Source organism: Phalacrocorax carbo, chromosome 2 (genome assembly GCF_963921805.1).
Source record: "Phalacrocorax carbo chromosome 2, bPhaCar2.1, whole genome shotgun sequence".
Classification (NCBI taxonomy): Eukaryota; Metazoa; Chordata; class Aves; order Suliformes; family Phalacrocoracidae; genus Phalacrocorax; species Phalacrocorax carbo.
The window spans coordinates 144,538,579-144,550,466 of record NC_087514.1 but is presented as its reverse complement, the minus strand read 5'-3'; the positions used below and the strand labels follow the sequence as shown (position 1 = coordinate 144,550,466).

General features: G+C 47.5%; 1 protein-coding gene across 4 annotated transcripts in view; it reads left to right on the top strand.

Annotated features, from left to right (window-relative positions):
• Window positions 1-2,955: 2,955 nt before the first annotated feature.
• FAM171A1 (family with sequence similarity 171 member A1) overlaps window positions 2,956-11,888 on the top strand; it is a 90,885-nt gene continuing 81,952 nt past the window's right edge. The window contains exons 1-2 of one of the 4 annotated variants that reach the window (XM_064444692.1): window positions 2,956-3,061; window positions 3,625-3,773. In XM_064444692.1, coding sequence (XP_064300762.1) covers window positions 3,680-3,773 — 94 coding nt within the window. In that variant the 5' untranslated portion in view covers window positions 2,956-3,061; window positions 3,625-3,679. Of the gene's footprint in view, window positions 3,062-3,325; window positions 3,774-11,888 lie in introns of those variants that run through there. The other 3 variants (XM_064444694.1, XM_064444693.1, XM_064444695.1) reach the window with 3 other exon arrangements.

Genomic DNA, 11,888 nt, shown 5'->3' with positions numbered 1-11,888 from the left:
GGCTTCTTTTTCTCTTTAGAGGTGTCTTGCCCATGGGTGTCAGCAAACAAGGCATGAAAACTTGGCTGGCATATAACTGATATTTGCTGAAGTTTGAAGAGGATTTGAATTGAGCTCTAAGACATGAACGGTCCCATGTTTCCCAGGGAACGTTCAGCCAGGAATCAATGGCATTACCAATACATCAGTGTTAGATACTTCAGTGCTCATTGAAGCAAGGGAGCAAAGATCATTTCAAGAAAAGCTATCTGGAGGAATAGCTCAGTTTCTTGACATGAATGGGTGCATTTATGATAATGCTACCATATAATTATATATATAAATTTAGCTTATTCAGGAAGGAGACAAGCCCTGTGTTCCCAGCATAGTCTATAAGCGTATCTGGGCTGCAATAAAGAGGGCTAATGCAGGGAGTGTGGTATTATATATAGCTTGTGTTTTCAAAATCTGCATAGTCTATCTAGGATCAGGTATCCACATCTTACTTTGGTAGGTCAAAATATTAATGGGAATATGATGAAAAAATGTGAGTTTTCTTTTCATCCTCTGCCATGTTGTTGTTAGATGGGGTATTATAATATCAAGACCTAGACATTAACTTATGCAAAATTTGAAAAGAAGAGATTTGTGAATAACCACTTCTGGAAAAGCTTTTATCCTTTCTTCATGTCTAATAGGCTTTTGTGAAGCAGTAGATGTCATATGGTGAATCTCTTAGTCATGGAATCCACATAGGTGGGCTATATTTCCCAGGCTAAATGAAACCCAAAAGCTATGAGACCACCAACCTAATGAAGTTGAATTTCATAACTTTAAGGTAGTTTACTCAAGTTATGCAGCAAAACAACACAGGAAGGCCAAAGCAGTATGTAATTCCAACGAGTTGTGGTAGTTCCCAACACACAGCCACAGGAGAGGGGAAAGCGCTACGGAGGGTGGTTCTAGGCAGTGTTCTTTCTTCTTTGGAGGAAGAAGGCAATGATGAAAAGTTAACCTTTCAAAGGCCTGTAGCTTGTAGTATGAACTAGGAAACATCCTTTGTTTGGACTGCAAATCCACTGCATAATGGGTCAGGTGAGTAAATACAGGTAAAACTGAGTCTTGAAACAGACCATTTGTTTACTAGTCATAAAGCAAAATTTTGTATTTTTGTAAAAGATGATTAAGAGAAGGGCCTATGTAAATGGATTTCTACTTTCTTAAATGTAAATTCTAGACAAAATTAAGTGTAATATCCTGTTTCTCAGTGCAGTATCTCATTTCTTTTCCAGCGTCATCATTATGTGTTATTCACTGATGTTGCAAGGACCCTGGTATCTCTTTTTTGTGAAAATAATACAACCATATTCAGGAAAATGCATATTCCTCTTTGTAACAAAGTGCTCTAGCTTTCCTTGTGGACATAAATAGGTTTTATATAAGTTTCTAGCTATGGGCTCATCTTATTTATGCTAATTTAAATCCACTGACACCCAGAAAAAGGGAAATGGGATCTCAAAAAAGATGCTATATAATGTGTGATTATTTACCAGGCAGCCAACCTTCTTTCTTTAGGAGGGAGTTGCCTCACAGTCACTAACAGCCCCTAAACTTTGATCAGTTTTGTTACAAATCCACTAGGCTCTTCAGACCGTGCTTGGTACATGATAACTGTTTGGCCATGACATGAGTTTACAATATTGAAATCTTTGTTTTATGATAAACAAGAATAAGATCAGATGATCTCTGTTTGCTCATTTGGTCTCCTCTGTGAACTGAATAGCCTTTTTGTACCTACTGTTCTTATAGGACCGAGCTTTACAAATAAATCCTCTGAATTCTCAGGAGAAAAAGTTGCAGTGTCTACACCATATTTACCAACTCTCAGAAAATATATTTTAACAACTTAATGGTAAAACCAGAGTGAAAAATATTGTAACCAGTTGGTGTGTCTCTAAAAAGGAACAGGAAAACCAGTTTTAACGCTTCTGGGGTACAAGAATTTCACAAAATTCATAAAAGGAACAACCTGTAGCTTATGGTGTAGCTACTCTGGTCAAATACTGAAGTGACAAGGTAAACAACTGTACCGCTTTCTAAAAGTAAATGTACAACACATTGCATTTTTATGGCAGATTTTATTTTAAAATAGACGTTCAAATAACACCCAAAGCTTTAGGACACCTCTGTGAGAGCTTAAACTTGTAGGTATAAAAACTTCAGTCTTACAGGCAAACTGAAGCACTGGCAGTGTTTGGGAGCAGATCGTGGGAAATCCATAAGCCGGCGGGGCAGAGGCTTTGCTTTGCACAGCTGTGTAAAGACTTGCCATAATAGCTGTCTGTAGCAGCAACCTCTGCGCCGGAGGAAACATGAGGAGCGCCTGTTCTCCCTCCCCTAGGAAGCATAAAGCTCAGCAGAGCCCGGGAAGGGAGGAGCGAGTGCTGTGGCCTTGTATTTTGCCTCTGCTGTCCTGGAGGAAAAGTACATCAAGAGATGCTCTTACAGATGGTGCAAAACATACCGGAGAGAAAGCCCCCGGGGACACTGTCCCTGCCCGCGCTACAGTTTGCCCAGTGCTGCTTGTGCCGTGCCCTGCCTGGTGCAGGGGTGGGAGGGCACGGCACCGCCACCTCCCCGGGGATCCTGCGAGCCCGCGGCACAGCCGCGGCTGCCCTCAGCCCGCAATGCCGGCATTTCAACCACGAAGTTTGCCTTTCGTGTGCAGCTTGCAATAGCATTTTTTAAACAATTTTCTAAAAAAAAACCAAACCAGTAGATGGGTGCGTTTTCTGTTGTTCTGTGGTTGTCTTTTAAAAAAAAAAAATAATCAGCATAAATACAGCGGCCGGGGCAGGGGGCCGTGCGGGACCCTGTGACTCGACACGTCTCAGCCGTACCGTTATAAGCCACCACGTCCGTCTTCCCCCTCGTCTCGTCCCTCCCGCTGGGCTGCGGCTGGAGGCGAGCGAGCCGCCGCGGCGGGGGGCACCGAACCACCGCGGAGGCCATTTTGCAGCCAGCCAGGGAGGGAGGGAGGGAAGGCGGGCGCGGCCGGGCGGGACCCGGCCCCCCGCGGCAGGTAAGGGCGGCAGCACCTGGCGGAGGGGGCGGCGGGGGGCAGTCCGCCGGGGCCACACGCCTGCCCCCGGGCGACAGGTGGTCTCGCTGGGGCGACCAGGCCCGGCGGGGCCGCCCGGCTGGCCCCGGAGCCGGCCCCGGAGCCGCGGCCCCTCGCCCTGCGGCGGCCCGGGAGGGCAGGGCTGGGCGGGGCCGGCAGGGGGCGCTGTCCCGCCGGGCCCGCCGCGCGGTGCGGGGAGGCAGCAAAGGGTTAAGGAGCGGGCGGCGGAGCCTGGCGGAGCCTGGCTGCCCCTGCCGGAGACGGGGGGAAGAAAATAAATGGGGGGAAAAAAAATTAGAAAATAAAACCAGACAGGCAGCCGGGGCCGCGGAGCGCTCCCGCCTCGCCTGCCCCCCGCCCGCCCGGGGGGACAGCGCGGGACGCGGAGGCCGGGGCGCAGCGGCGGGACGACAATGCAGCAGGCGGAGAAAGCAGGAGGGGCAGCGCACAGCAACATGGAGGGAGGCGCGGAGCGGGCCAGCCCCTGATGCGGCTCTTTCTCCTCCTCCTCCTCCTCCGGGCAGCGGCTCCGGCGGCGATTCCCTCCCTGGCGGCGGCTGGCGGCGGCGGCGGGTGGAAATGAGCAGGTCGGCGGCGCTTCTCCTCTGCCTGCTGGGCTGCAACGTGTGGAAGGCGGTGACCAAAACCTTAGGGGCGCCCGAAGCAGCTCAAGGTCGGTACGGGAAGGGCGGCGGGACTGGCCCGCTTTGTGCGGTGGCCCCCGGGGCGGCGGGGGGCTGCATTGTGCGAGCGGCGGCAAACTTGGGGGGGTATGGCCGGGGGTTTGGCGGCGGGGGAGGTGGCAGCAGTGCCAGATCTCTCCCGGCTCCCACCGCCCGCCGGCTGCGGGGCGCAGCGGGGGCGCCGCCCGCTGCAGACCCCCCCAGGCACGGGGCGGTGAAGGCAGCCCCGCGGCGGAGGCGGGTGCGAGCCCGCGGCTGGGGAGCTTTTGTTAACGAAAGGGGCAGGGGCTGCTGTTGGCCTTATTGTGCTGCCCCCTCCCTCCCTCCCTCCCTCCCTCCCTCCGCGCTGCCGGAGCTGTTGCATTGCGTCCTTCTCCCCCGGTTCTCCCCTCTCCCCGCCGTGCCCCCTGCAGGGCCCGACGCGGCGGTGAGAGGCGGGCTAAGGGGTACCGGCGGCCGCAGGCCCTGCCCCTGGCCGTGCCGGGCCGTTGGGAAGTCGGCTCGCCCCCCCGGGCTGGCGGCGCGGCTCGGCTCGCCACCCCGGGACGTTTCCGGGCCGCGGCCGGGCCTTTTGTTCGGCGCGGTGGGCTGCCCGCCGGCCGGCGGGGGCCTGTCACGGGCTGCGCCCCTGGCAGCCGGGGAGAGACCCTTCCCCGGGCGGGCAGCGTCGCCGTCCCGCTCCGCCCGCGCCCGGGCGGGAGCGGAAGCGGTAGCGGGGCAGTGCCCGAGCCCCCCGGGAGGCCGCGGCGGGGCTCCGGCACCTGGGGCAGCTCCGGGGCCGGACGTGGGCTGCTCTGCCCCGATGCTCACAGGTGCCTGGTGAGGCGTCCCTTCGGCGGCGAGGTGCACCTGCCTTCCAGCCCTCACCCCCCGGGGAAGCTCGGCGGAGGCAGACGAGCCGCCGTGCCCCGCTTGCCCCTCGCCCTTGAGTTCGGTGGTGGCAGGAGGACAGCCCCCGTCGGCCTCCTCCCGCCGGGCTCCGACAGGGATCCTGTGGCAGCGTCGCGCCTGCTGTGACCACGGCTATGTTAGGAGGCAGAAAACTTGTCTAGCTAAGGGTATGAAACGTGCTAGGAGGAATGCGTCCTCTCCCGTGGCCGGCGTGAGCCTCGTGGCATGTGCTGTCCAGTGGCTACATGTGTCATCTGGGGTGAGAGATCGTACCGGGCGATGGGCTGCCAGCATCCTTCCTGCTGCGGTGGGGTGGAAGTACACCACGCGGAGGGTACGCTTGTGTCCCGTTTCCTCGAAGCTTTCCTGTCTTGCGTGTCAGTAAGGTTCAGTAAGCAATGCTTGCCACAAGAAGGAAAACGTTAAAAGCAACCTTTTGAGCTCTCTTTTGTGGCTGTATTTGCAGTATACTAGTAAGATCTAGGTGGGCCTGTGCTCTCATGCAGTGTATTCAAAAGGTATTGGTATCCTGTAGCAAAACCTACCACGGTAGGCAATCTGATGTCAAATGCCATGTCAAATTCTGCCTTTTTAAAGGACAAAACAGTAGCAGCTCTGGAAGAAGAGGTACTATAGTTAAAGGCCAGTAAACTCAGGACTATACAGAGTTTATTGATAAGCGTGCCAGAAAAACAGGATTGTGTTTGTCCCTTGATGCTAGCACTTCAGATACCAAAGTAATAACAAAATCTATTGTAATTTCTGTATCATGTGGAAAATCTCTTTCATATATGTGATCAGAGTGGTGAGGTATTGGCAGAATTAGTGCCTTTCAACTGCCCTGTCGATATAATCTCTATTGTCGAGCTCAATTCATGGTATGTAGAAAGACTCATCTCTGTAGCTGCTACGTCCACATTAAGCCTGATAGCTGATTATTTAAGCAATAGCAGCTATGTCAGTGAGTAGATGAAGTTTCTATCTAAACAGTATGGTCTAATTTTATCTTCTGGGTAAGAACATCTGAGTTTTCATAGCATAATTTTCCAAAGTCTAATTACAAGCCCTATCTTTACTCTTTGGACGTGTATGTTGGTAAGTGGATATGTAGAGCTAATCTGATATTGAAGTGTATTCTGCTCACTAGTTAACAGCTACTTACCATGGGTGTTTTTTTTGAAAACTTACGTGATGCTGGCTTGTAGCCTTGAATAAGTTCAGGTGTGAACATCATCTGCAGAGAAGAGTTTTAGTACCAGGTACAGTGCTTGTTTATATACTGAGCACGATAAGTGCTGAATGGTTGTAAAACCTAAACCAACCATTTTTCTCTCTTGCCTTTTTAGCACTGCGGTGGTAGTCATAGCTGCAGGTGAAGGGCTGTTGCCAAAGATCAGGGATGTTTGCAAATGACTGACTTGCCCCTTGTGGCTGGGAAAAAACTAGTGAAAAACCAAGGGATTGGAATGAAGGTGGAGGTGAGAAAACCAGACGACGCCATCCGGGAGTAATTGTTTCAGCTGCAATATTTCTTATTGGACAGGTTACAAGAGGCTAGGGCAGAGAGTCCTCCTTATTGTGGGACAGATTAGATGAGACTCAGTTAAGGTGTTCCATGTCTGTGTTAACAGACCAAATAAGTAGGTCTTAGGTTTGGAGCTGTTTGAAGGTGGGATTTGTAGTCTGTAGTTAAGGAAGGGATGAGGCGTGATGCTTTGCATGGAGCGTTTCTCTCTTTCACTGCTCTCAGCTGTGTGTTCAGACAGTCCCAGCTTCAAATTCTGCTCAGCCAGACTGATTACATAATTCGCGAATATGGAAAGTACTGGTAATTAAGCTCTGTATTTAGCACCCTATTTAGAAAATTGGATGACTTTGGCACGCTGTTACCTTATTTGATTCATTATGCAGATCTGTTGTGGCCTCTGAAGGTCACAGAGGTACCCTCTAAGTTTCAGTAACTCATCTGTGTGGATTTTAACATATTAAAGAAAATTAGTTGTTTATTTTGTCAGTGTTGGCGCTTAGAGCCCCAGTGAGGTTGTTAGAAGTCCATAAAGGTACTCTTCAGGATTGGTAAAGCTTTACCCCTTTACCTTTTCTCAAATACTTAAAACCTGACAAGTATTTCAAATGAGGACTAAATTATGATTTGGAGGCTTTTTCGTGGTTATTGTTTGTTTTTTAATTGTTCTATCAGGTATTCCAGAATGTAGATTGGTTTGAATGCTGAAATTAATGTGTAGAAATTTTTAATTAAAACAAAAAACCAGCCCAACCCTTAAGCTGCATTCTTATTGGGAATTGGTGATTTGTTTGAGTACAGACAAAATACGCAGTGAGTTTTCTTCATATGAACAGATCCCTTTTAAACTTAGGGAGCCTTGGCAAATAGGAATTTAAGAGTTTTATGAAGAGGTAACACTAACCCAGGGAGAAAGTAAGTAAAATCTGTGTAATTTGGTAAGGGGTTACAGTTCTTTGTTGCCTGTAAACTTTGCTCTGTAATAGAAGATGATTCATTCGTAGATGCTAGGGAGGCTCTTTTAAGAGAAATCCTAGAATATTGTGTTGTAGTGCAGAAGCCCGGTATGGCTTTTGTCTGCTGCAGTGGACATTGGTTTAAATTCATGTCTTCATATTTCATTAGTTGTTCAAAATGAAAAAGTTATGAATAATAAAATAACACTTGAGTAAGGACTAGTCTACTAGTAGATGAATGTGCTCAGGATATCCTACCTTTGTAATCCCAGAATGACATTAGGCAGATACTTTTTTTTTTTTTTTTTTTTCTCCTAGTATGATGGTGAATAAAAGTTTGGCTATTGCTGCTTAGTCAGAATCCACAGTATGTTCTCCCTCTGTGTGCACAGAGGGTTGATGCTTGAGTCCTACTGTTTGGAATTGCCTGTCTGCAGACAGCCATTACATTTCTTGATGTTATGAAAGCTAATTTCACAACCATTTCAGCTGGAAATTTTGTAAAGACTTATCTTCTGGACATCACAGTCACAGCTGTGAGGAGACCCTCAAGTTCTTGGCTTTTTTTTTTTTAAAGCCAGTTATCCCAAGCTTGCAGTTTTAGCTGTGATGATAAAGTTTAGGTGATGCAGAAATAGTCTTTCTGTCTTTCATCTTGCACTGCCATACTATCTCTTCTCAGTCAGCTGCAAATTGCTAATGACCTTCAAATGCCAACATTTATTTCATTGAGACCACAAATGGACTTATAAGAGTAGAAGCTAAATTGCTCTAAAGCAGTACAAAAGATGTTGTTTTATTTTAGTGGAGGAACAAAGTGTTTACTTAGTACTAGACAGTATTGTAAAATCTTAATGAGGATGAGGTATTCATTGATTTCATCGGTTATCAGATCCAGCTAAGCACTAGATTTTTTTTTTTTGCATGTTTACCTTGAACTACTAATCCCTGCAAATGCCTAGTAACTGATTTCTCTCAGTCTGATGAACAAGTTATTTAAGGTGAGCTGAGGGTTTAAAACTGCAGTCCTTTTCTGCTAAACACTTGTGCTCACCTTTTGGCTTGTAATACCTTGCAGTAAGTTATTCTACTTGTCTTAAATAATGTGTGTATGCACTTGTCAAGTGACAGCAAACTCACATGCTGGCTTTCCTTGTGGTCATTTGTTTGCTTGTGTCTTGAGTTGATATTAATTGCTGTGTGTTACCTAACACAAAGTTTGAAACAACCTTCTCCCTCCCCTCTCTTTCGTCTTTTTTTTTTTAAACCTCACACTGAGGCACACTGGTTACTGCTTGAGACTAGAACCTGGTTCATGAAATTTTTAGGGATGGCTGCCTTCTCTGCCAACTTCTGGCCAAGTGAATGGTTTCAAATAGTGCAGTCCTTTCTCTACAGGAGAGGCTTCTGGTAGCAATGAAATGCAATTTTACCATATGCTTGTTAATTTAACAGAAGCCTGGTATATGTGTTTGTGTGCTGGGGTGGAAGAAGGATTGTGCTTTTAGGTTTGTTGGAAAAATTAAGACATTTCCAATGGCTTTGGAGAGTGGAGGAGCAGAAATGTCACTCTGTCTCCTGTTATTGCAAACTTCAAATTAGTTTTACTCTTGTATTCTGTGGGTAATAACTAGCCACAGTCTTGGTGTGTGAAGAAAACAGGAAAATGCATGGCAAGGAAACTCGATGCATAGGTCTTGTCAATATAGGTATGCACAGTACCTGGCAGCTTGGTGGTTCAGCTTTAATGGCATTTCTTAACAACACTGCTTGAAGCTTGCTGTTGGATAGCAGTATGGTTGGGAACGTCACTTCTCCACATATATCAAATTCATACAATCACAGAATGGGTTGGTTTGAGTTGAAGGGACCTTAAAGATCATCTAGTTCCAACCCCCCTCCACCATGGGCAGGGATATCTTCCACTACACCAGGTTGCTCAAAGCCTCTTCCAACTGGGCTGTGAACACTTCCAGGGATGGTGCATCCACAATTTCTCTGGGCAACCTGTTCCAGTGCCTCACCATCCACATAGTAAAGAATTTCTTCCTTACATCTAACCTAAATCTACCCTCTCTCAGTTTAAAGCCATTACCCCTTGTCCTATCACTACATGCCCTTGTAAAAAGTCCCTCTCCATCTTTCTTGTAGGCTCCCTTCAGGTACTTGAAGGCTGCTGGAAGGTCTCCCCGGAGCCTTCTCCAGGCTGAACAACCCCAACTCTCTCAGCCTGCCCTCATAGGAGAGGTGCTGCAGCCTCTGATCATCTTTGTGGACCTCCTCTGGACTTGCTCCAACAGATCCACGTCTTCATGTCTGTCTTGTGTTGGGGTCCCCAGAGATGAGCACAGTACTCTAGGTGGGGTCTCACAAGAGCAGAGTAGAGGGGGTAGGATCACCTCCCTTGACCTGCTGGTCATGCGTCTTTTGATGCAGCCTAGGATATGTTTGGCTTTCTGGACTGCAGGCACACATTGCCAGGTCACGTTGAGCTTCTCATCAACCGAAAGGCTGCTCTCAATCTATTCTCTGCCCAGCCTGTATTTATGCTTGGGATTGCCGCAACTCATGTGCAGGACCTTGCTGCTGGCCTTGCTGAAGTTCATGTGGTTCATATGGGCCCACCTCTCTAGCCTGTCAAGGTCCCTCTGGATGGCATCCCTTCCCTCTAGAGTGTCAACCTCACCACACAGCTTGTGTCATCAGCAAACTTGCTGAGGGCACTCAATCCCACTGTCCGTGTTGCCAAGAAAGATGTTAAACTGCTAGTCCCAGTAGTGACCCCTGAGGAATGCCACTCATCACTGGTCTCCACCTGGACATTGAGCCATTGACCACAACTCTGAGTGTGACCATCCAGCCAATTCCTTATCCACCATCCATCAACTCCATGTCTCCCACTTTAGAGACCAGGATGTCATGCGGGACAGTGTCAGATGCTTTGCCAATTCCAGGTAGTTGACGTCAGTTGCTCTTCCCTTGGCCACCAATGCTGTAATGCTGTCACAGAAGGCCACCAGATTCCTAAGGCACAATATGCTCTTAGTGAAGCCATGTTGGCTCTCACCAATCACATCCTTATTTTCCTTGTGTCTTAGCGTAGTTTTCCCGGAGGATCTGCTCTGTGATCTTGCTGGACACAGAGGTGAGACTGACAGGCCTGTAGTTCCCTGGGTCTTCCTTTTTTCCCTTTTTAAAAATTGGGGTTACATTTCTTCTTTTCCAGTCAGTGGGAACTTCACCAGGCTGCCACGACTTCCCAAATAGCATGGATAGTTTCTTAGCAACTTCAACTGCCAGTTCACTCAGGACCCGTGGATGCATCTCACCAGGTCCCATGGACGTGTTTTGGGAAATACCAAAGAGAACTGAGTGGCTTTTTTTTTTTTCTTCCAGAAATTCCAGAAACATTTTCCTGTAAGCTGGTTTACATTAAGTTTTCAGTTAATGTAATATCTGGCTTGTTGTGCATGGGTAATAACCATTGTACACATGCTTTTTACAGACACCATCTTTAGTTTTATTGGAAACTGGAAAGATACATATATTTGTTAATACAGAGCCATAAGAATGTGAACGTACTGTAATTTCTTGTTGCTTTTAATAAGTGCATTGAATCTTTCACTTTAAAATACTAAGACAGAATCATGTTTGACGTAGTGGCAAGTCTGAGCCCTTGAATGTACTATTTAAGTATATTTCAATATAGAGCTACATTTTCATTTGATGTAAAATGCCAGTGTTCTGGTTCAGGTAGACCTGTGTCACTTTTTTGATAGCTTGAAGAGCAGCCCATCTTGGGGTAATCTGAAGGAAAAAATTGTTTATGTACAGTATAGTCTTTAAATTTGGCTCCCTCACTAGCTACTTGGTGGATTGGGTGTATTTAAACAGAACTGCTGTGGATATAAATTATGTTTTGAATAGAAGCAGTCTCTGTAGGCAGGGCACAAAAGTCCCTGGAAATCCAACACTGAAGGTATCTTTTAATTGTTCCTACTCTTAGCTTTTACAGTTCTGCGAGCTGTCGCTGCCTGTGTCGTACTGTGGAGGCATACTAGAAATCCTGTCTTTATCCATTATCTGTACGCTTCAGGCACCAGGAGGTGAAGCCCCCGTCATGTTAAGTAGGAACCTGCATCATGGAAAACTCTGCTATGCTGCTGTAGTGGTTATTTTTTCAGATGGGGAGGCAAGGGAACATAACAGTGGAGGGGACCCCACATAAGCCTTGCTGGACTTGGGGTGACTCTTGTAGGGGCCACCCTCAGCCTTTCTGCCCTGTGGGAACCAGACCTTGAGGAAACACAAAGGCAACTGCAGTTAGCAGGGAGGAAATGGGGTGCGGGGGGATAGCCGAGAGGAAGGAAATAGCAGCGTCCTTTTGGCTTGGGGACAACAAAGGAGCTGAATTCAATAAGGTGCAAAACGCTTCCAGTTTTCTTAAGTTCTGGCTGCAAAAGTGCTGAGACCTACTATACGGTGTGGTAGGTCTGAGTAATACAATAGCAATGTTTAACAGTAAAGGTGAGCTTACCTTGACAGTCAGTAAGCATTCAGATAAATAAGAGGTGGGGGCATAAGGTACTCCTGCTTCGTTAAAACAGAGGCTTTTCTTCTTCGTGCAGTAATTAACAGAAGTGATAGCAGTGTAGGGAGCTCCCTCTTGTTTCATCCCATCTTTGTGATTGTCATTACTGAAAAAATGGTATCTTTAATCCTTTTTAAGCAAG